Raw genomic sequence first — 25,510 nt, 5'->3', positions numbered from 1 at the left:
TATTAAGAAACTACCGTATATACTCGCTTGATTTTACCATATAATTTCCGGTATTTTATAATGTCGGTTGTATAAGTCAAATGTGGAAAACTCACGCTATTTATCCAAGAGATTACGATATGCTAACGCCCACCTGACAGAGTAACCATGGCGCACACTGCCTTTTTTTTCTATGTATTGTGCCTACGTTACCACACAGTAACACCCGAACTATTCCGAAGTGATGTTTGCACTGTTTTGTGCTTTTTGTATCTCACACCCTCATACACCTTTATCATAAGAGCATCCCTTATCTATGGTGGAGCGTTCAATCAGAAGAAAATATGAAGCTGGTTTTAAATGAAAAGTCATTGAAGTGGCGAAAGAAATTGGAAACTGCGCTGCTGCAACAAAATTCGATGTGTCTGAGAAACTGGTGCGAGAAAGTCAAGTCGGGGTCTGATTTTATAATTGATTTTTCGGGTTTGAAGACCGACTTGTATGCGAGTATATACGGTAACAGAAACAATTACTTTATGAGATACACCATCTTGTTCTGTGTACAATAAGGCTAAGTTCACATCTGTTATTTGAATTATTTTATTAAATGCAGAGATACACTTAGCTATTGTGTGCTAAAAAATACCCCATTGTAGTTTCTGGATCCACACATAGCCATTATAATTAGTTTGTTTTTTCTAATGAAAAGCAGACAGTCATTTCAAATATTAAACTTTTCCTACTGTTTACTGATTGAGTGTTTTTGAAAACCTGATTAATTGTTTAAAACCTGCAGAAAAAGACATCAATAATTTTAGCTGTGTTATATATGGAGGTCAAGAAGTACAGAACCTCTAATGCTTTTCTAATGATGTTCCATCATTATTATTATTATTTATTTATTTATTTTTATTATTATTAAAAAGTGCTGTTAGAACATTAGAACAACCTTTCATCCCAAAATCTTTGTTAATGATAGCCACTTAATATCTGAAAAATACATCAAGCTGAGTTTTGAAAAGTCTATAAAGTCCTAGACTCCACCATATTGCTTTGTAATTTATTCCGTGTCTAAAGTTCTCTGTGGGAAGAATAAAATTTCTTTATATCACAGACATACAAGCCTGAATGCATCCAATCTATTCTCAAAACCCAATTTGTGAGCAAAAATTGCACTTAACAAGTTTCCATCTATTTCACTATGTTCTTATTGAAGAAGTGGTGTCTGGAATCCACTGTATGGATTCCTTTTAGAATTTTAAACACTTCAGTCATGTCACCTCTTAATCCCTGTTTGCTTAAATTAAAAATGCTCACCTCAGTCTTTCCTTGTAATTCATATCTCACAGTGTCAGAATTAGCTAATTCACTCTTCTGTGGAACATCTGTGGTGTTGCTAAATCTTGTAAAGTGAAGACAAAATGGTTGTTTTCATCCGAGAAGAATACACAAGTCCAAATGAATTGTTGGGGTGCCAACCAGGTCACCCCTTTTACTGAAATGATAATGATAATTTGAAATGAAATAACTAGCACATGATGGCACAAAAAGCAACAAAATGTGGCTTCAACCATTGGCTGGTAAAACGGGGCTTGGATGAGCATTCAGGCTTCAGGATGGAGTTTTGTCTGGCAGGTTGCTTGTAGCCAAATGAGTTGATTTTTTCAAAGAGTTCCCTGCTCTTATAATCCATGGACCATAAGGGGCGGAGTCACTTGCCATCATTTGGTGTCTTCTCTGAGATATGGGTGGAAAAAGTGACAAAACAGTCAACAGTTATACCTCCTTATATCCTGGCGTGGTAGCGCTTACATCTGCTGAGTCCAGAAGATGACCCTCTGATACACAAAACAGTGTACTGCTGATTAACAGTTTGACCATGGAGACCAAGCTCTTTATGAACAAGTCCGTCAGTGTCAAAAAAATACAACCATCATTGTCTCCAAAATCTGCCATGGTGGCTTGGAGAAAAAAAAATCATCAAGCCACATGCATGATTGTAGAATAAATGGCAGAAATACACAATCAACCTAGCATGATGCCACTTGAAGAGCTGATTAACCAGACTGGAGACATACGACACCTAGTGGCATGTTCTAGAAATACACCCTAGTTCCATGCTATCATGACTGATTCCAGTAATTTTTGGGGACCCCCTCATACATCACCTGATGCAAATATATTTCTGTTATTGTACTTTCTACCTCTTATTCACATTTATTAAGATTTTTTCCATCCTCTTAATGTCAGTATAGTGTTTGCTAATGCTCCTTATAACAATGACTTTCCTAAAATGTTTTCTTCAGATCTTGTTATATCCTGTAGGGGGCAAAATAGTCTGCAAATGTAAAACACTGAGTATTAAGAAGTCCATGTTGCTGCTCCAGCTAAGGCTGCTTCCGTAGTGATGGTTCCATTTCCCATTGGTTGCTATTGGTTCCTATTGTACATTTTTCTAGGTATAAATATTCTGCTGTAGAATGTGTGCAAACATTGCACTTATTCTAACAATTCAAATAATTTTTACTTTTCTGTCCTCTCTACAGCTTTCATTTGCTGCAACAACACCTGTTCTTGGAGACAAAAAAAAGTATCCCAACTTCTTCAGAACCGTCCCTTCAGACAATGCAGTAAACCCAGCGGTGGTCAAGTTTCTTCAGCAATACAACTGGAGGCGGGTGGGCACTTTAACCCAAGATGTACAAAGATTCTCTGAGGTAAGTTATGTCTCCAGGGAGTTTTCATTTGAAGTAAAAGTTCTGGAAAATGCTAACTGAACATATAGAGAAAAAAATATTAAAAGTTCAATTGAAAACAAAAAAAAAAAACATTTCACAAGGTATAAAGAAGGGAGACATTGCTACTCCATAAGCCAGTGCTCCTCACCAACTGTTACTTCTGGGCGACTATGTCAGCTATTTGATTGCAATTGAGCTATGATTTACTAAATTCATTTTAATTCAGTTTATTTTCATTAAGCACCGTCATAGTCATATTATGAGCCCAGAACACAATATAATAACCATAAATTTAGAACAAAATAAATTAATATGGCAAATTAAAATACTAATTCACTACGATTACACCCGTGGGAGAATTAAACTGTTTGTGACATTGTTTTTTCTGGGATGTTACATTTAATGTAGCCTCTAGCGTGTGACCTACTATGAATTCACAGAACAGAAAATAACTTGGGAATTTCATAAAAAAAAATGATCAGAAACTTTAGAGATATGTTGCACACAAGTGAGGAAAATATATCTGTCTGAAAATTCTTTAACCAAAGGAAATTGTCAGGCGCCAGCACAGTTTGTGAATTAAATTGGTAACATGTTTGTCTTCCTGCTTCTCAATCCACTGCTGGACTCCATTAAATGAGTGCTTGCCTTTAGAGAAAAAGCAAAGTGATAAGACAGCTGGTCAGAAAGAAAAAGAAAACAGTAGATAGATGGAAAAAGGGAACTACAAGGGAAAAACCCCCGAGACAAAAAAAGGAAAAAAAATATTTAAAAGGAAAATAATAGATATTGAGCTACAAAGAAAAGTCTTCCTACTCTTTATTTCTGTTAAGAATTTCAATGTCTGGTTGTCTAATCTTTGGCACTTTTTTTTGTTTCCTGCCTATTCTTTGCTGAACCTTATGTGCTATATCTTGATTCTGTTTTTTGTTTTATTTTCTTTTTGTTACTCAAGTTTTTATATCTGAAAATGTTCTGCCTTTTACTTTCGATGATAGAAATTCATTGACATGGCTTGGAGAGTAAAGAAATGAATTCCTTCAGTTTACAGGTTTTCTCTACAGGAACCAGTTGTCAGGAATGGTCAGGCGTTCCGCCCTATGTCCCATTTTCTGGAAATCATCTTCCTTTATCCCCTCTTTTTGTCATAATTATACATGACTATATGTGTATTTTGTGTTCTTTTTTTATATTAGAAAATCCACTTTATCAGGTTTTGCTCTATTTTGATTTGAGTTTTCAAAATTTTTTTTATTTTTTCTGTGTTAATGCGATACAGGAATTGCATCATGTGACCAAGGCAGTCACCACAATATGGTGACATTTCTGTGTAAAGGTATTCCTTGGATGGGTAAAAAGAACAAATCATTAGCTGTAGTTACCTTTTTCAAAGAAGAAGACCTACAATTAGGTTCTGTTCATTTTTTTTTTTAATCTTCTCTTTAAGTCGATATTTGAATTTCATTTTTGCCCTTTTGACTTTGTTGTCTGGTTCGATATTCTTTTGGCTATGAATGCTTTTGTTTTCACTGTGATTCAGGATTGCGTTTCTATCTCCTGGTCCTTTTCTCTTTCAATAATCCTCAGAGATGAAGTGTCTTTATGCTTATCTCTGCCTGTTGCTGAGCAACACCAGTGTTATAGCGATCACGTGATGGATTTAATTAATTTAAAAACTGAGAAGGTCAGTGGAGGCCTGCTGTCAAATATTGTGTATTGTTTACCTGTACAACAACCATCCTCGGAATTTCTCATGGTTTTTGTTCACTTTGGTACTTTTTGACTTTTGTTTTGATTTTTGGATTTTGCTTTTTGTCTGCTGTTTTAGTGCCTGCCTCTTTACCCATTTGGAATTATTACTGTTCTAAATCTGTTTATGTATGACTCTTTGTCTGCTATTTGAGAATTCTTTTTTTGGAAATCAGACTTGACAATGAACAATGACTCAGTTTATCATTGTGCTGCACTTGTGTTTAAGTGAACATCAACAACAACAACAACAACAACAACGTTTATTTATATAGCACATTTTCATACAAACAGTAGCTTAAAGTGCTTTACATATTAAAGAATAGAAAAATGAAAGACACAATTATAAAACAAAATAAATCAACATTAACATCGAATAAGAGTAAGGTTCAATGGCCAGGGGGGACAGAAAAAACAAAAAAAACTCCAGACGGCTGGAGAAAAAATAAAATCTGTAGGGATTCCAGACCATGAGACCGCCCAGTCCCCTCTGGGCATTCTACCTAACATAAATGAAACAGTCCTCTTTGGATTTAGGATTCTCACGAAAGGGCTTGATGATGATGATGGTCACGTAGACTTCTGCCTTTTAATCCGTCCATCATTGTTGGAGCATCATGAAGCTTTGAGTAGGTGGAGGTGGCGCAGGCCACCACCACAAAGAAACCGGAAAAAGAAACAGAAAAGAAAGTAGGGGTCAGTACCGATTTTAGAGCCACCATGAATAGTTATTTTGAGGAAATTGAACATATAGAGTACCAGGATTAAGTTAAATTAAGATTAAAATGAAGTTATAAAAAGGCCATGTTAAAGTAATGTGTTTTCAGCAGTGTTTTAAAGTGCTCTACTGTATCAGCCTGGCGAATTCCTATTGGCAGGCTATTCCAGATTTTAGGTGCATAACAGCAGAAGGCCGCCTCACCACTTCTTTTAAGTTTTGTTCTTGGAATTCTAAGGAGACACTCATTTGAAGATCTGAGGTTACGATTTGGAATATAACGTGTCAGGCATTCCGATATATAAGATGGGGCGAGATTATTTAAGGCTTTATGATGATATCTGTGTTCCACACAGCTGGCTTGACTTTCCAGAATATGCAATAGTAGGTACCAATAATGTGGTGCTGTTGTTTCTGTGGGCACATCTGGGTGATGTATACCTGACACTAGTGTATTAGAAGTAAGTGACATAGAATGTTATCTTATCCATTATGGATAAGAACCCAAAATTCTCATAACTGGTCAATGGGCGGAGTAGTCGCTCTGAGGCTAAGGATCTGTGCTGGTATCCCGAAGGTTGCCGGTTCGAATCCTCGTCACTGCCAAAAGAGATCCTACTCTGCTGGGCTCTTGAGCAAGGCCCTTAACCTGCAATTGCTCCAGGGATGCTGTACAATGGCTGACCCTACACTCTGACCTCAAAGGGTATGCGAAAACTAACAAATTCCTAAAACGAGAAATTGTATAAGGTGAAATAAAAAACAAAAAAAACAAAAAGTAGCATAAGAACTAGATATAGTTTTCAAATATGCTGCTAGGTATGACATTGTGCTAAATTGATTGAATGCCTGTTTTGGCTGTTTATTCTATAATCATGCATTTAACTTGGGCAAGGTTATTTTTTTTCTCCAACCAACCATGGCAGGTTTGTTGAGCTTTTTGACATTGATAGACTTGTTCATAAAGAGTTCTCACACCCTGTAACTTCCTCAGTAGTCAGAAAAATACTGGCGAAAGGTAAAGAAACATTATAAGAAAAATACTTGTGCAAAATACACAAAATGGAGAAACAGAACGCAACTTGTATAGCAGCAGCGCTGCATTATTCTCCTAGCCTTATTGTACACATGTTGTTCAGTATCAGTCAGACAGGGTTGTTTGTCCAATTTTCATTTAAAAATGTTGCCCTAGTGCTAGGTTAGGTTTTGACTTTGATTTCAGTTTTGCCTTCCGCCTCTTTTCTTGCCCTTTTGTTCTATGCCAGCAGTTTCTATTGATCTCCTAGTTCTGACCTTTTACCTGTGCTGACTATATTATTACTTGTTTGGTATCTTCCAGTTTCTTTACCTGCTCACAATAATCTTTGGCACACTGTGCCTCAACCGTTCCCCATATGCTGACACCTGACCTCACTCCATCTCTGTTTAGAAGGTTAGATATTTCCATTTACCATCATTGTAGGGTATCATTCATGCTTATGCTCCGGTCACATTTCTCCTTTACTTTTCCTGGTGCTATGATATTGTCAGGGCAGCCAGCCCAAACACAAGATCCCTTTCCTCCCTTAAATGCTTGCTCATGATCCTTTTGTTGACAGTATGGCTCCATCTTTTCTTTGAATGTCTTTTAAGGGCTATTTCTTTGTATCATTGCACTCTGCTAGTGTATAATGTCCAAAATCTTAGGTGTAAGGCTTTAATGACTACAATGTAAATTGCTATAGTTCTCTGAGTTCACTAGTTGGTACTATATTACTCTCTACTCTGGCACGAATTGATCCTGAACATCTTTTCCACAAATACAGGTAATAAAGTCATATATCTGTGTTACCTAACACAATGGATTAAAAAACTAATTGATCAAAATAAAAAATGTTTTCATGAATTATTCATAGATTGTGAGTTTCTCTTTAAAGCAGTAACACCCAGCCATTGTAGCCCCTAAGTATAAAGCTACCCAACCTTAACATGGGTGCCACCCATACACTTTTCTCTGAGTTTACTTAAACCATGCACTATTTTGAATGGATCTGATTCTAAAGGCTATGTCAGGTCTTAATTGTGCTATTGATAAACATGCAAAACTTTCAGTTTAATGAACTAAACAATAAGAGATAAAAGCATTGGTTTAGTAAGAAGGAGAAATAGCTAGTGAATGCTGTTATGAAAAATTAAGCCCCTTTTAAAAATTAATGATTGAAAGCAGCCTGCAGGAAATGTGATCTTTAAATATCTTAATTGCAAAAGCTATGCATTAGCTTCATTAGTCGATGTTTTCCTGGGTTTTTAATTTCTGAGTATGATGATTTACTCTGCACCATACAATATGTGTACATGGAGTGTGGGAGCATACGTGAGTCAGGTTTCAGTAATGTGACTGGCACAATGCATGACTGAAAAGTGGTGTTACAAATCCAGTATTATTTTTATAATCCAAGAACTTGAATTTCATTGTATAGAAGTTTCAATGAAGTATTATCGCATATTTACTGTATCTTAGGTGGAGTGGTGGTTCTGAGGCTAAGGATCTGTGCTGGCATCTGGAAGTTTGCCAGTTCAAATCCCGTTACTGCCAGAAGGGATCCTACTCTGTTGCGCCCTTGAGCAGTGCTATTAGCCAGAAAATTGCTCTGGGTAGCTGTACAATAGCTGACCCTAAACTCTGACCTCCAAATATCATGCAAAATTTTCCTTCAGGGATTAATACAGTGTACCAAATAAAAATTATTACTGTATAGGTCGACATTTTCAGATATTGCACTTGACTTCTTTTGAGGCATACTTGGTGTTTTGGCGCAGTGGTAGCACTGCTGCCTCGCAGTAAGGAGACCTGGGTTCGCTTCCCGGGTGCCCCCTGCATGGAGTTTGCATTTTCTCCCCGTGTCTGCGTGGGTTTCCTCCGGGTGCTCCGGTTTCCTTCCACAATCCAAAGACATGCAGGTTAGGTGCATTGGCGATCCTAAATTGTCCCTAGTGTGTGCTTGGTGTGTGGATGTGTGTGTGTGTGTGTGTGTGCCCAGTGGTGGGCTAGCACCCTGCCCAGGATTTGTTCCTGCTTTGCACCCTGTGCTGGCTGGGATTGGCTCCCGCAGACCCCCGTGACCCTGTGTTAGGATATAGCAGGTTGGACACTGACTGACTGAGTGACAGTTCTTTACACATTCCACAATGCTTATAAGCACTTATAAAGCCCATTCCTTTGTATGACCTTGTGAGCCGATTGCCTTTCGGAGTGTTGTCTTTAATACCTGCATTATTAAACATGGATATTCATATTACAGAAGTGGAAATCAAATCTGAAAATGTGTTATTGACAATGTGAACTTGCAGTTATTAGCTTAGACTACTGTAGTTCATTATTAGCATCCATGGGATCATGGTACACAAGAAGTCGGATCTATGATTTTGGGGAATTTTTTTTTATGCTTGGTTGAAAAATTATTTTACATGTTGTAGACTAACAAACTTGAGGGCTGTCCATTGAAAGCCTTTTATCATTTTGTGTTATTTATGACACAGCGTATCGAGCAGCCACTTTGAGCCAACAAGAGAACTCTGAGTGCAAGAGGGGATTAATTATTGTCATGAGAGCCGCCGAGTATTATCTGGGCATGCAAATTAGACTAAAACAATTTGCTCGGCAAAGTTAAATCATTTATGTGCATGTTGAAGAGGTTATTAGACCAGATAAGGTAGATTTTTATTTTTCATAATGTATGACATTCAAACTGCCTTCCCCTGTCAGTCTCGAAGGATGATATGCCAGATTTAGTTTTGCATAAAATATGAAAAAATACATCAATTTTTAAAATTAATGGTCATTTTGTGACATTTACAGTTGCATCACATTATTGGCATCATTCAATCAAGCAGCATTTAACTACTGATAATTATAAAATTGAGCTGCTAAGAATAAATATATATATTGTGTAATACAAGCAGTTTAATATCATATATAAATAATACATTAGTACACAAGTGAAAAACAACTTTTCACACATAATAAACAAAAAGAAAAAGTTATTTTGGTCTAGTGTATTACATGGAGTAAAATTCAAGGATTAAGTTAACTGTTATTATGAAAGTTGGAGCAATTCAGTTTTTATTTACTTCACCAAAAATGCAAATATTTCATATTTTTAATTAAATGCATTTGTAACAATGAGTAATATTCAAAAATAGCACTTATAATGGAATATAATTACATGCATTATCCTAGTTAGGGTAGGTCTGCACCACGAGTCTTCTTTAAGTCCTTACCTCTTTGATCTGATTATGGAAGTGTTGAGCCATGGGATAAAAGACCAATCCTCCTGGTGCATGCTTTTTGCTGATGACATTGTGTTGTCCAGTACCAGAAAAAAGGAAGTGTAGAGGAAGTTAGAAGACTGCAGAAGGGCTTTGGAAGCTAGTCTGCAGGGAAAGCAATTGAAAAGAGTGAATAAATTTAAATTTCTGGGATCAGCAGTAGCCTGTGATGGAAAACTAGATGCAGAGATGACCCAGAGAGTGCTGTGTGGATGGAACAACTGGGAGAGGGTATCAGGAGTACTGTGTGACTGAAGAATTAAGGCAAAGGTTAAAGGTAAGAGTTTAAGGATAGTGGTAAGACCAGCAATGACGTATGGAGTTGAGACATGAGCGGCAAAGGGAGCGCAGGAGAAGAAGTTGGATGTGGCAGAAATGAGAATTTTGAGATGGATTTGTGGAGTTACCAAAAAGCACAGAATAAGAAATGAGCCAATTGAAGGTACAACAAAAGTGGGGGGATATATGTAAGAAAGTACAGGAGTGTGGGTTGAAGAGGTATGGATATGCGATGATGAGGCGAGACAATGAATATGTGGGCAAAAGAGTGATGGGAATGGAAGTACAGTGGAAGAGAAAGCGAGGGAAGCCAAAATGGAAGTGGATGGATAAAGTAAAAAAAAGACCTTAATAAAAAGGGCCTGAATGGTAAGGAGGTGCAAGAGAAGGTAATCAATCACACTGACCCCACAGAGAAGTGGGAAAAGATGAGGAGGAAGAAGGAGAAGTAGTAGTGACCTGTATCATAGTGTCATAGTGACCTGTATCTGGTCCCTATGTGCTAATTAAATTAGAAAAACAGAAATAGCAACAAATGGATGATTGTTAGGATAAAAAAAATAAAAGCTATTTCTAATAAATAAGCTAGTCAGGAAGAAATTTCCACTCGCCCTCTAGCTAGATGGCGAACAAAGGTAAATGAAGAACAACGGCAATCTCTGTGTAATATTTTTCTCCTTGCCTTTCATAAAGCTAAACACGCTCGCCCCCTATCTTCCTATGCTGAAGATACTCCTTTACTGGAGCGGCTAGGAGTAAATGTCGGAACTGCGTATCATTCACGTGAGGCGGCCACACGGAAAATGCAGACCATCGCGCGCACTATCAGCGCGGAATTGAAAGCAAAGTTGGAGTCTGCTGAATTTTGGGGACTGATTTTTGATGGATCGGAAGACATCATTAAAACCGAGCAGGGGATCGTTTTCATTGTGTGTGTCCAACATCGGGCAGTTTACCACGGAGTTCCTTGGCATAATCCAACTGGGTGCTGACCGATCTGCGCAGGCTGTAACAGATGGACTCGTTAAACTTTTCCAGGAAGCAGACTTGGACAACTGGAAGAGAACGTTGGTCGCCGTGTGCACAGACGGGGCTGCTGTTAACGTCGGTATATACAACGGCATTGTTCCGAAACTACGGCAACTGGCTGCAGTAGGAGACTCCCTTGTGCACATTCTGTGCACCGCACACACACTAGAAAACTGCGGAAAATTATCTGATTGCAACGTTACGTACTGTCAGACCTTTAATCGCCCCGTGGTCAAGCTGCTGCAGTTTTATTTACAAAAGATTGGCAAGATTTTAAAGACCACATCCATTGTGTTTCAGAAGGAAAAGCTGAGCATTGGAGAACGTAAGGATGAACTCATGGTAGCCATAGGACAGTTTGCTTGATGCTGAAGGCCACTACAGAGCATATACTCTTTCTAATGCTGACGCTGACAGGGACAAGATAAACTTACTCATTAGGTTAATTGAGGAGTTTGGAATCAGATATGACTCACTGAATTCATGTGATCATTTCTTAGTATTTGATCCTTCAACTTGGCCTCAGGAAATACAAGATTTACATCATTTTGGGAACACAACTGTTTGTACCATTCTTCAGAATTATGAAGCCACACTGAGCCTTGACAAAGACACAACTGTCACAGAATGGACACGCTTAAAGCAAACAGGGAAACGCTTGGCAGCATCCTCTGTGTATGACTTGGTCCAGATAATAAGTACAAGCAATCCAGATCTTTACTCCAACATTATCAAATTGGTTAAAACTGTCTCTTACACTGCCTTTGAGCAGTGCAGCCTGTGAAAGGGGATTCTCATATCTTAACATAATAAAAAAACAAGCACAGATCTCGTCTGTCACATGCTCGCCTCATGGCCCTAATGCACATCCACCAGTCAAAGAAGACCACAGAGGCATTTGACCCAAAACCAGTGGTTGACCTGTGGATGGAGACAGCTAAGCAGAGGCTTAACCAAGAAAAGGGAGATGCATCTACAGCCATCATCATCTACCATGCAGGAAGCTGAAGTTGAGGACTGTGAGGTAGACAGTGAGGTTGCACTTATTAAAACCTTACTCTGTATAGAGTGATCAGATATTTCTGATTCTTACCTCTTTTTAAGCTGCTGCTATATTTTTATTTTATTATTATTGTTGTATCTGTATTTATTTTTACCCTAATTCTTTACCTTACTGTTAAATCTGTTATAGAAATTGTTTTATTTCAATTTTTCAATTTCTTTGGCAAAACTGTTTATGGTTATGCCAATAAAGCTCTTTGAATTGAATTGTATACCAAACTCCTTATGATGGTACTCACTTGAGTAACTTACTGAAAAAGTTATGTGCACCCCTGCTTATAACAGACCAAAAAGACGTCACCAATTATGTTACAAACCACAAGACAGACTGCTGGTCTTTAGTTTGCCAAACAAAACACTTTACAAAAAAGCCTTTGTTGGCAACTGTACTTCAAAATCAATCAATTAACCCCAATTTTATCTAGAGTCTTTCCTAAAGGAATCAGAGCACTTTTCAAAATGAAACGGTATTTAATTTTATTCAGAAGTAATCAAGCAATATATTATGATATGGTACAAGCATAGTCTAAACACAAATAGGGCAATAAACCAGAACAGAATAGAGAATTAAGTGAAACAAAGAAACGACGCACAGACAAGGACCAACACAGCAGGCCCAGATATGGAGAGTTTTTGAGGAGATATCATATAACGCTTTGTGACGGCAATGTATAAAACCTGAAGCTTAGCAAAAAGATTGAATTGATTTCACACTACACCACAAATCTGGCTTTAACTGAGCTAATTAATTTATTTTCTACCCCGGTGAACAGCTTCATTACATTCTGTATGCTACAGCCGTCAGTTGCTTCAAAAACAACATATATCAGCTTTTTTCAAAAATAAATACTTCTTGAGGTCATTGCCCTTTCATAAACTCATCGTCACACATAGTGCCAATACATGTTGTTAAATTTATCATAAAGTATTAAAAAAAAAACCTAAGTGAAACTCAGATAGCATATACTGTACATGGTGAGTACTCATGCTGTGTGCCTCCATATGTCCTATGCAGTCACCAAATAGGTTTTGTATGATCAGCTAAGGTCAGCCCACATCACTAAGTGGGTTCACTTCAAGTGATGTAAGTCACCTATCAACAGGCACACATTTTCACACTAACGGCCAAATTGAAAAAAAAAATATTTACGGGACAAAGCATATTGGAGCATTGGTATGAAAGGGACTATAGAAATGGAGCAGTGCAGAGGTGAGGTGCGCCTCTGTATCCTCAAGTATGCTTTTGGGAAAATGAGAAAGTCAAGTCAAGTTAGAGGATGTCAGCTGTTACTCTGACCAAATACAATGAGCACATCTCCCTTTTTCTGACTCAGTTACAGTGGCTACCTGCACCATATCAGATTATGTTCATTAATAATAATAATAATACATTTTATTTATATAGTGCCTTTCCCATGCTCAAGGTGCTTCACAGAGTCTTAGATAAAACAGCAGGGCGCTTGTAACATTGGATACAAATGTTTTCCTGAATAGAATAAAGAAACAGATAACAAAGCATTAAATAGAATAAAGGACAATAAACCAGAGTAAAATACTAAATTCAATACTAAAAGAAAAACTTAACCTAATTTGTGATATAACACACACACAAATTATCCTGAGCACCTGGGCAGAGAGGTAAACTGAAAGAAAGGGCAGAATGTTAAGTTAAGTTAAAAGACTTCCGAAATAGATGAGTTTTAAGTTGTTATTTAAAAGAATGAATGGAGTCAGCTGATCTAATTAATTTCAGGATGTCATTCCAAAGTCTGGATGCTATGGAGCTGAAGCCCTTGTCACCCATAGAGGGCACAACAAGATTACCAGAATCAGAGGACTTTAAAAAGTGAACAGGAGCAGAGTGATTTAGAAGGTCACTGATGTAGTTTGGTGCAAGGCCATTTAAAGCTTTGTAGGTTATTAATAGCATTTTATATTCAATCCTGTAAGACACAGGGAGCCAGTGAATTCATTTTAAGATCCTTGTATTTGTTTTTAAATCCTTTAATGGTTGTTCCCCTCTTTATTTGTCGGAACTGCTGCACCCTTATGTACCGTCTCGCTGTCTCAGGTCAGCAGACCAGATGCTTTTACATGTTCCCAAGACATGATGCAAACTCCGAGGTGATCGAACTTTTACAGTTGCAGACCCAAAACTCTGGAACGATTTGCAGTTGCACGTTATGCAGGCTTCTTCGCTAGCTGCCATTAAATTCTTTTTAAAAACACATTTTTGCTCTCTGGCTTTTAATCCAGTATGATATGTTGGCTATCTGTATATTTGTTATTAAGAATCTCCTCAGTTCTTATGTGTTTCTGTTTCATTTACCATTTGGGTTTTTATTGTACAGCACTTTGGTCAGCCTTGATGTTGTTTTTAAAGTGCTTTATAAATAAATAAATAAATAAAATAATTAAAGCAAAACAGGATGGGTGTGGTGTGCTCACTGTTTCTGGTAGCAGCTGAGTTACAATAATCGATGCGGGATGTGATAAAACCACAGACAAGTTTCTCAGCATTAGAAAAGGAGAGGTGAAAGTAAGAAAGTTTCTTAATGTGGTTTATGTGGGTGGAATAAGAAAGGGAGGAATCAAAAATGACACCAAGATTCCTTGCATCCGAAGAAGGTCTGATGCGATCACCATCGAGAGTCACTGAGAAGGAGCTCATTTTCTTAAGTAGTGCTTTAGTGCCAATTTGCAGGAGTTCAGTTTTGTTGCAATTTAATTGTATATAGTTCTGCTCCATCCAGGTATTAACTTCACTGAGGCAAATTGTGAGCTGAGAAATCTCTGATGAAGTTGCACTTTTGGCATTGAAATAGAGTTGAGTGTCATCTGCATAAAAATGATAACACAGTCCATAGCTTCAAACAATATGATCAACAAAAGATGTTAGTTTAAACGTTTCAGACCATTTGGCATTGTTATTTGAAACTTACCAACCTGCCAGAAAACAGATTCTGTGACCCTAACCTTCTAACAATTTCAAAGACCTGGTTTGCAGATCTTGGAGAGAGCCTGTTTAGCTCCTGCCTGGATTTTCTCCTTCGGTCTGTTTCTGAAGCTCCATCAATGATACATTCAGATCTCCGTTAAAGAATTCCCTCTTGTCTGTTGTATCTCAGTTTGACTGTACTTTACCTGTGTTGTTAGCCCCTTCTTCTGTATCAACTATGTTAATTTAATGCTGCCAGAATGCCCTCTTAGGCTATCCAACTGCTTCACTGTACTGTTCTCTTGTTTTCTACTTCATCTTATAATTACAAATATGAAACTGAATTTACTGTGTAATTTGAAATGTATCCTTATTTGCCCCGATGAACTAAAAAGGATTAAATATGGCATTTGCACAAGTTTAGGCACTCAACTAAGTCAGTACTTAGTAACACTCCCTTTGGGAAAAGTCATAGTTTAAAAATGTTTTTTGTAGCCAGCTATGAACTTTGATTTCTTGTTTTAGAAAATCTTCCCCATTCTTCCTTGCAGATTGCTTCCGGCGTAGGAATATTTTTGGGCTGTCTTGCAATTAATCTACACTCAGAATTTCAATGATGTTCAAGTGTGGGGACTGCGAGGGCCATTCTAAAAGCTTCACCGTGTGTTTCTTGAGGTACTTCATAGTAGATTTCGAAGTGTGTTTTTGATCCTTGTCTTGTTGTAGAAATTATCCTTTTTTCATTTTCAGTTTCCTGATGGACTGTCTGACATTCTCCTCAATATTGATATTTAGTGATATCCATTCTCCCCTGTACTTGCACAATGTTTCCTGTGCCACTAGCTTTTACACAACCTCAATGTATGATAGATCTACCTCCATACTTAACAGTTGGCAAGGTGTACCTTTCTTCTTTTCAAATTTCTTTTTTCTCCAGCAAAACTTTTGTGGTTGTGGGCAAAGAGTTGGATTTAAGTAAATCTGTTCATAGCACTTGGGTCCAACATGCCTATGTTATGTAGATGTATTTTTGCATAGATACATGGATACTTCTGACTTAGCCAAAGATAAATAGATCAGTCACAGTGAGCAATTATAAAGGTGTATTGCCGTTGGTAATTCGGAGCTCTGTTAATGTTTTTTGACACATTTTTGCTGAATAATTTAGTTATTGTTAATAATTTCTTAGCTAAAAGTCCTCAATGCTGGTATATAAGAGAGAGAGAGGATGGCGACCATTTTTCATAATGGCACTCAGTTTCACCTTCATTCTCTCCTCCTACTACCTCAAGCAGTTTGAGAGTATGTCCCATAACTGAGCTTACTCTTTTAATTAGCTTGTTGACTCAGTGCACCTCTCTTGAAGTGATGTTACCAGCCCAGCATATAGCATACCTTCACAGAGCTGTAGAAGATGTGAAGGATGTCACTTCCCACATTAAAGTTCAGCCTGTCATTGATATGTACCTCTTTACATTAGTAGCAGAGCACCATGTTCATAACCACTTCCTGAACAGTGACCAGGCATAGAGACTATTTGGTCCAGTGAAAGTCAATGACCAGTTTCTTGGTTTTGCTGATCCTAAGTTGTGGACAGTTCTGTTTTCACCAAGAAACAAAGTTCTCCACTTGACTCCTGTAGTCTGTTTCATCTCCTTTAATGATACACCCCATAAGTGCAGAATCACCTGAGAATTTCTGCAAGTGTCACGACCGGTTGTTATATTTTTAGTCCAGTGTGTACAGAGTAAAGATGAAAGGAGTTCCAGTGTTTCTCCTGTCCACATCAGAGACACAATGCTTGAGCCTCTCAAGCTACAATCTACTCAAGAAATAGTCCATTATTCAGGACACCATAGCTGCATACTTAATATGTTGTTTTTGTGATGAGATCACATGTTAAGTTTTCCTTCTATTGACTCTTCCATGAAGGCCATGTCCATGTGAGTAAAACTGCCTAGTAGAGCAGTGCACCACCACTCCTTTCTCTGCTGACCCTGCCTGCAGGACCCTTGTAGTCATACAGGGTTTTGCTTTGTCTTCCTACACAGTATATGAGCTGTTCTGTTTGTGTCCTTGGTCTTCCAAATCTTGTTTTGAGCTCCAAGATTCTCCTTAACTGACATTTCTTAATGACATTTTGGACTGTAGAAATCGCTAGCTGTAAGCACTTTGATATATTTTTAATGTCTTTTCCTGTTTTGTTGGCATCGGTTAGATTAATCAGATCCTCTGTCATTTTCTTAGAGAACCTTTGGCAGATGAGTGTTGCACAATGTTTGAAGAGTCAAAGAATTTTTTGGGCTCCAGAACTGTCATCAGCTGACAATTCCTAATGACAATTGTTGACCAGGCTAACACTTAACAAGCTAAGCCAGACCAGTTGTCTTACAACTGAAAGGGTGCCCAGACCTTTGCCTATGCCATGTTTACCCTTCTACATTGTTTCAATAAAGTTTCATGAAAATGCCATTGTTTAGTTTTGTTTACTGTTAAAGTTATATTTACTATTTTTTTTTAAATGCAACAAAATATGTTATTTGGCCACGTGTGTCCAAACTTTTGTACGGAACAAGTAAAGGCTATTTATAACAAGAGCTTTAGATTGTTAAATATGCTTCAGAAATTGACATTAAGCTAACTTAATTTTAATGAATTGTTATTATATTTTCCAACCGCAATCAGAATTATTTGTTAGTAGTCTGGCTGGTTCCAAAACAATAAAGCTGCAGTGGCATTATGCTACATGGTACACTGAAATAGAACAGCAGAAGATGATAACTAAACAGAAAGACATAGCAAAGCCATTTGAAGATCTAAGTCATTATTTCTTTTCTGATGTGTATCAGTATTCTGGAAGCAACTTCCCATACTTAATGTAGTTGACTTGCAGTTCATATTTAGAAGACAGGCAACAGGTACATGAATCCTAGAAAGAGAGGTGAACACCTTTGTGGGCAAACAATATTCACAACCAAAATAACAATACACATTTTAGCAGCAAACACCATCACAACGAAATTTACCCAGGCAGTAGAGAGCATTTGTGTACAAGTGAAGAACACTGGAGGACAGTCCTGTTCCTTTAGATGCACAGTGGCTGCAGGAGTCTCCTAGTTAGGGGCTATTGCTTGTTCTAAGTGGAGTGGTGAAGGAGCTCTCCTTCTTGCTCACGTTATCATTTCACCCCAGTATATATTTTGTATTTCAATGAAACTGTTGTTTGCTGCGGTTTTTAGTTGAATTTTTTTTTTGCGTTTGACTCACATAATTGCGAGCGCTATTGGCTTTAGCTGGGCTATTATATGATCAATAGTATTAGCAGTGCCGTGGTGCTCCTTGCTTTTTCATTGGTCAGGTTCTTACATTTCACAGGTCAATCCAGGGATCAGTCCAAGTAGCTCCAAGTTAAATAAGGCCATACTCCTCAAATCCCGTATCCCTCGGTGGACAATTGCAAGTAAGTATCTCAAGTATTGCAGTTAATGGTGAAAATCAGGCAGTTAGGGTTATGCTTTAAGTTTTTATGTTCTCATGTTGACATTATTTGGTTTTGGTGTTCATAGTAATCCTGGTACCTTGTCCTTATCATAAATGTTCTGTAGTGTATTAGAACCCCACAATCCAATCCTGTTTTTTTTTTTCCTCACAATATTCTATGAAAAAAGTACTTTATGGTGAATACACAGTTGCAACTGATGCCAGGACATGTAGCCATCTATTGGCTACCGTAATATTAGTTTTGTTCTTATTAATTGGTTGAAGAGTAATTAAAAATGTGACATGTATATGATCCAAAACCTGAAAAAAATTGACAAAATTATTATTGGAGAAGATCAGTTATGTATATTGATATGGGTGTGGGGGCATGCAATGGATTGTTTCTCCACCCAGGACTGGTTTCTGCTTTACACACAATCCCGCCAAGATGGACTTGAACCCCAGTGGAGGAGGCAAGTTTCACTCTCTATTTAGAAGCTGAATTCAGACAGTTCTGTATGAATGGATACACATGGCTACATGGAGTATAGCAATATGACAACAGCAATGAAGGGTCTGTTGAGGTAGTTTCAGCATACACTTTTATCCCAAACTATAACCAGCCAAAAAGCTCTTTAGCAACTCAAAATTGCCAAATTTTCCTCTATCTATCTATCTATCTATCTATCTATCTATCTATCTATCTATCTGTCTATCTATCTATCTATCTATCTATCTATCTATCTATCTATCTATCTATCTATCTATCTAAAGTTGCAAATGATGAAAGACAGTAAAATAAATGAAAACCCTGTCCATGACTTCACTGGTCAGTCTCAGAAACAGGCTTCACCCAAGCAGTTAGACCCAAAACTCAAGGAGCAGGCTTTCAAGCCTGCACAGGCCCAATATGGGGCAGTGGCTTTAAATGTTTAAAAATACTATTAAATGTCCCAAATTAACTTAAAGGAAAATGCCAATGAACAATCTTTATAAACAAAGACTGAAAAAAAGGCAAGACAAAGACAAAAATAGGCAAAATGTCTTTCTGGGAATGACAAAGGATTTTCAAAATGAATGAAAAAAAATCACATTAACTCAGGAATTCAGACCCTATATTCAGTATTTAGTTGAAGCACGTTTGGCAGCAATCGCATTCTGGTGTCTTTTTGTGTATGACATGCAGAATTAGCACACCTAAATTTTGGGATCTTCTGCCCATTCTTCTCTTCTCACACTCTGTCAGGTTGGACGGGTACCATTGGCCGACAACTATTTTCAGGTCTCTCTAGAGGTGATTGATTGAGTTCAGGTTTCGACTCAGGCTGGGCAATTCAAGAACATTCCCTCAATTGTTCTAAAGTCACTCCTATGTTGTCTTTGCTTTTTGCTTAGGATCATTGTCCTGATGAAAGATGAACCTTTGCTCCAGTCTGAACTCCAGAGCACACTGAAGCAGGTTTTTATTAAGGTTGTAACGGTTGAGGTAAAGCTAAGATTTTCACCATCGAAATAGATGGTGATTTATTTATTTTTTTCAGTAGGGACACAGTTGAAACAGCAGGTTAAATCAATAATGCTATATAATCAATAAATAGAAATATAAACAACAAATAAACAGCCAACCCTCCCAACTTCTCTACGGCAATAACAAATAATAACACAACTCAACAACGAACCAAAATGATAAACACTAATGAAAAAGTCCAAAACACAGTGCAGATGTTGCAGTAACAGTTGATGATGGATGAGAGAGAGAGAGACAGAGAAATCCTCTGAATGGTTCACTGTAAGCAATACAAAGTTTGTCCTAATGGTATCCTGAAGTGGTGAGGAGTGATGAGATTGGGAGCATTGCCACTGACAAAGATGAGACCAATCCAATCAGTACTCCTACGACTGGCAGACACAAGACTGACCGCACATCCAGACAGGAACAGTAATTCAGGGCAATATATGGTAATCCAATTGGGTGTGACGGTGATATAAACACAGATGGATGAATTCAGACCTCAGACATCAGACCCCCACTCATTTTGTCGGTTCCCTATTTATAGCTCTATTCCCGGCTCACTGGCTGGATTTTCTTCCCAGTAGCCCCTGTGTCCCCCGCTGTTGTCCAACACTGCTGGGTCAGCTGGGATATGTAGTCCTTTTCCTGTAGGACTGCTACAAGGTTATCTCTTTACTTTCCACTGTTCAAGTTTATTTCAACCCTGTCTAATCTCCCATACCCTGTCACTGAAATAAGACCCAGCAGCTTGTTGCTGCCATCACCATGCCTCACTTTTGGAATTGTGTTGCACAGGTGATGAGCATTACCTGGTTTCCTGCAGACATGATGCTAATCTATTATTTTTTATACCAGAGAATATTGTTTTTCACAATATGTGAGTCTTTCAGTGAGTCCAAGTGGGCTTCCTTTGTCTTTTACCGAGGAGAGGCTTCTGTCTATCTACTCTGTCATAAGGTCCAGATCAGTGGAGTGTTGCAGTGATGAGTGTCCATTTGGAAGTTTTTTGCATCTCCACATAGGTCCTCTGGAGCTCATCCAAGGTAACCATTGGGTTCTTGGCCATCTATTTTAGCATGGCTCTTCTCCCCTGATTATTTAGTTTTGCTTGGTGGCCATCTCTAGGAATAATAATTATTGTTCCAAGCTTATTCCATGTAAGAATTATGGAGGACCCTGCGTATTTGGGAACCTTCAGTGCTGCAGAAAAGTTTTTGTAGCCTTTCCCATCTGCCTTGTGCCTTAAAACAATTCTGTCTGTAAGATCTACAGTCAATTCCTTCGACCACTTGCCTCGATTTCTGTGTTGATTCATATTGCCAACTGTGGGACTTCATATAGGCAGGTGTGTGCCTTGCCCAATCACATCCAAGCGCTTGAATTTACCACAGGTGAACTTCAAAGAAGGTGCAGAAACATCAACGATCAATCGGATGGAATGCACCTGAGCCGAATTTCAAGTGTCATAGCAAAGGCTCTGCATGCTTGTGTCAATATGGTATTTCTGTTTTTTATTTTTACAAAAATTTTAAAAGTTAGTAAACTCTTCTTTTTGCTATGTCATTGTAGGGTATTAAATGGTGCTTGATTTGGGGGAAAAAATAAATGTAAATTATTTTAGCATAACGCTGCAACATAACCTTAATGTGACCATATGACCTGTGGATAGAAACTGTCAGTGAGTCTACTGATTTGAGTACAAGTGCTCTGTTTGCCAGAAGGAAGGAGTGAGAAAAGCGGCTGTGCAGGATGGCTGAAGTGTTTAATAACCCTATGTGCCTTTTTAAGGCAGTGAGTGCTGTATAAAGAGTATAAAGAAGGTGCTCCAGGCAAGAACTGAACCTGAGTGCGAATACTGTGAGGCAGTAATACAATGTATTGGGTCACCATGCCACGGCCCACACTATGAAAAAATAAATAAATAAAGACTCATCTAAGCAAAGGCCAACTGGGCACATTATCAAAACAGATCATATCCAGCTCACTCCACACTTTCCTATTACTTTCTTCTCATTTGGCCGAAGCCCATCTTAAAAATAATAAATTGCTTTAAGGCATTTTACATTGCCTTTAATTATCACTCTCAGCCAGTGCAGAATGAGATCCGCCTAAGATGAAGAAATGTGCCACCCCCCTGGGAGACTATTAGTGATCCCACTTATGCAGCAGAGTACTTGGCCCTGCTTTTTGCAACATCAGCTACACTATCTTGCGAATGCTGTGCCTGTTTAACTCTCACTTCTGACATCAGAATGAATCTACGTCAGCATCATTTGACTGGCATTTCTCCAAGGGTGGACTCTCTGAGCCAAAATAGCAGCCTACTTCCAAACTCAGTCCCCTGCATCCCCTTAGTCTCCATCTCCTATTTATAGCCCAGATTAAATAGCTTCTGCTTAAATCGATTGTGGCATTCCACAGTTATGAGTTACACTCTTTCCTCCCCATGGATTTTCATCTTGGTGGCCTAGAAGAACCCTAACACACGGACACACTAAGCACTCTATGTGTGCAGATGGAACTCTGAGGTGCCGTGTACATGATGGACACTTGTTGTGACGCTCATCTTAGCTGTTTCCAAATTTTCAGTACAGAATGGCTTTGCATGAAATAAATGTTTGCTTGTTTTCACCTTAGTAAGTGTATTGACAATAAGGACTGGCAGTGGCTTTTTTTCTGCCTAGGCAAAAGTGAAAATGTTGCCCCCAAACCACGGTGTCTTGAAGGCATTTGCTATACATTTTATTTCAGATTGTAGAGCAGTTTCTCCTTTGGTGTTTTATGCAAGTTGCACACTGTGACAGTAGGGGGCGCTAGTGCTCCCTTGAACCCCCAGGTACAACTCCAGACACCGGGTGAAAGTCCAAGACTTTTTATTTAATACCAATGTGCACCAAGCACCCTCCACTCTATTCATATGCAACAAAATATCCCACAACAACACTATTCTCTTTCCTCCTCGCCCAGACACTTCGCCCTCCTACCTCCCAGCTCAGCTCAGTGTCTGGACTGAGGCATCGTCCTTTTATAGCCCCTGACCCGGAGGTGTTCCTGTCCCAATAGTCCACAGTTCCTTTTTCCTTCCGGGTCAGGGCAAACAGTCCTTTTCTTCACCCCGGGAGCACGTCATTCGTTCCCGTCACGTGACCGTGACGTACTCCCGGGTCATAGGGCATAAAAGAACCCATAAGCCCCCCTACAGCGACTCCTGGTGGCCCCCAAGGTATCCAGCAGGGTTGTGTTAAAACACTACAAAGTCCATAAGGCCCTGCTGGACCTCGGGGCATGGTCCTGCTATCGGGAGAGCTCCTCCTAGCGGCCTGGGGGTGCGGACCGGCATGGAAAGCCGGCAGTCCTCCACAGTTCCTCCCCCTTAGCGACGACTTCTGGGGCGGAGCGTCCAGCCCCGCGAGGGACGTCCTCCTCCAGGAAGACTTGTCTGTTGGACCTTGGCCGCGTTGTCCCTGTCCTCTAGTGAACCTTGGGGGAACGACGTACCTTCTGTCCCCCCGGGAACAATGGCGCCACTCGTGGCCCGGCTGCCGGCAGTTGTAGCATCGGCGAAGTCCTCCTGGTTGTCCCCCTCTGCGAGACCAGAAACACCTCGGGAACTCCGTTAGCGATATCTCCGCCCCTTTCTCTGCCAAGGAGTGTTTTACGGCCGCTTTACTGCTCTCAGCCTCTCTCTCCATTATATCGGGAGACCCACCTTTTCTTTTGGGGATTTCCGTTTGATCTGGGGCTTGGGCTCAGCCTGAGGCTCCCTATGGAACAGAGAGAGCCTCTTGGCTGTTTGCACGCCCGTTGTTCTGTTTTGTTTCGGAGGCGGCGTCATTAGTACCGCATCGCTCCGAGTAACAGCACTGTTTAGCTGTACCGGTGAGATTGGCACTTCCCCCGCCCCTCCGGTAACCAACGTCCACGCCCTTATTACACCGGTCGGGGTCTGGAGTGGCGACTCGCTCCGGAAGGCCACGTCACACACATGCCTCGGTTCGATCGCTTCCTCCCCCGCCCAGTCAGTAATCACTCCACGCTCCACTGTCGGGTTCACAGTGCTTTGACACTCGCTGTTTATTAATAGCGGGGCCGGATCGCACTGTGTCCCCTTATGATATACGGTACAGATTTCACTTACCTGCACCGCTAAATCACTCGAGACCGGGGCTTCTCGGCCTAATCGCCGCAGGTATTCCACTAGTCCTCTCAGCGGCGCCTCGGCTGTAGCTCCCAGCTCCTCTACACGAGCCTTCAGTTCCTTCACTCCTTGGAAGAAAACATACACGGGCTCGAGGTATTTTTCGAGCTGTTGTAAGTCCACAAAGTTAGTTATTTCGGCCGGGGTTAAGTCCGCTTCCGCATTTGATTTACCTACCGGCCGGGAGCCAATGAGCACGTCCGCTCCTGGCACGTGCTCTGCTGGGCTTCGCGGAGGCTTCTGGGACATGGAGTCCGAAGAGGAACGGGTAGCCTGCCGCGGCGGACTGCGATCTGTCTCTTTTAATTTGTCGGCAGACCGTTCAGTCACTTCCCGCTCCTCTTGATTCTTTTTAAATTGTGGCGCTGCTTCGCTCGCCGCCTCCTTCCCTTTCAGGAAGCTCGGATCCGTCGGGGAAATACTGACATCACCGAAGGATCCTTCCTGACCGTCTTCCCGGCTTCCATCGCGTGAGGTCACGTGGTGGCTCTCGCCGTATGGGCTTCTTCTCTGCGGACTCCTAGACTGGCCCGGCTTCTTCTTGTCGCGGCCATCTTGCCTAGGTCTGAGGCGGGCGGGCTCTTTGTCCGCTTTGTGCAGACAGGCTTCTGCAAAACAAGAAAAGAAAGGCTCCGGCGGTTCGAGTGCTCTCCCAGCACTTACCTCGGAACGTAGCCGATCCCTCTCCAACTCCCTGTAGTAATCTTCGGGAGTCTTGATCCTGCAAAGTTCCGGCTGCTCCCCCGCTCGGATTTGCTCTGCTTCAGCCGGTTCCCGTTCTTCCTCACCGCCTGTCAGGTAAGCCCACAGCGTTTCCAGCCCATCTGGGACCGAAGTCTTTTGGGTAGATCCCGTCTTCTTCCCAGATTTCTTCCCCATCACGGTCTGCTGTATTTTACGGCTTACAATTGCAGCGCTCTTTGTCGCGGGTGGAGTTTTCACCTCCGCGGTTCCAAGAGGGACCTCCCGGGGTCGTCTGCCCACACAAAATTTATTTTTACTGCAGGTCCCCTGCCAACAGACGGCCAGGGTATCCTGCCGACTACGCCAGTGTGACAGTAGGGGGCGCTAGTGCTCCCTTGAACCCCCAGGTACAACTCCAGACACCGGGTGAAAGTCCAAGACTTTTTATTTAATACCAATGTGCACCAAGCACCCTCCACACTATTCATATGCAACAAAATATCCCACAACAACACTATTCTCTTTCCTCCTCGCCCAGACACTTCGCCCTCCTACCTCCCAGCTCAGCTCAGTGTCTGGACTGAGGCATCGTCCTTTTATAGCCCCTGACCGGAGGTGTTCCTGTCCCAATAGTCCACAGTTCCTTTTTCCTTCCGGGTCAGGGCAAACAGTCCTTTTCTTCACCCCGGGAGCACGTCATTCGTTCCCGTCACGTGACCGTGACGTACTCCCGGGTCATAGGGCATAAAAGAACCCATAAGCCCCCCTACAGTGACTCCTGGTGGCCCCCAAGGTATCCAGCAGGGTTGTGTTAAAACACTACAAAGTCCATAGT

The 25,510-nt window shown here is 40.2% G+C and overlaps 1 protein-coding gene across 1 annotated transcript in view; it reads left to right on the top strand.

Moving 5' to 3' along the window:
* Window positions 1-25,510, top strand: part of gabbr2 (gamma-aminobutyric acid (GABA) B receptor, 2) — an 899,531-nt gene that overhangs the window by 500,844 nt on the left and 373,177 nt on the right. Inside the window, exon 3 of the mRNA XM_039736684.1 lies at window positions 2,526-2,696. Within this exon, the coding sequence (XP_039592618.1) occupies window positions 2,526-2,696 (171 nt within the window). The remainder of the gene's footprint in view (window positions 1-2,525; window positions 2,697-25,510) is intronic.

The sequence above is a fragment of the Polypterus senegalus genome, chromosome 15, assembly GCF_016835505.1.
Source record: "Polypterus senegalus isolate Bchr_013 chromosome 15, ASM1683550v1, whole genome shotgun sequence".
Lineage (NCBI taxonomy): Eukaryota > Metazoa > Chordata > Cladistia > Polypteriformes > Polypteridae > Polypterus > Polypterus senegalus.
Note: the sequence above shows the minus strand (reverse complement) of the source record. Positions and strands in the feature narration are given on the sequence as shown.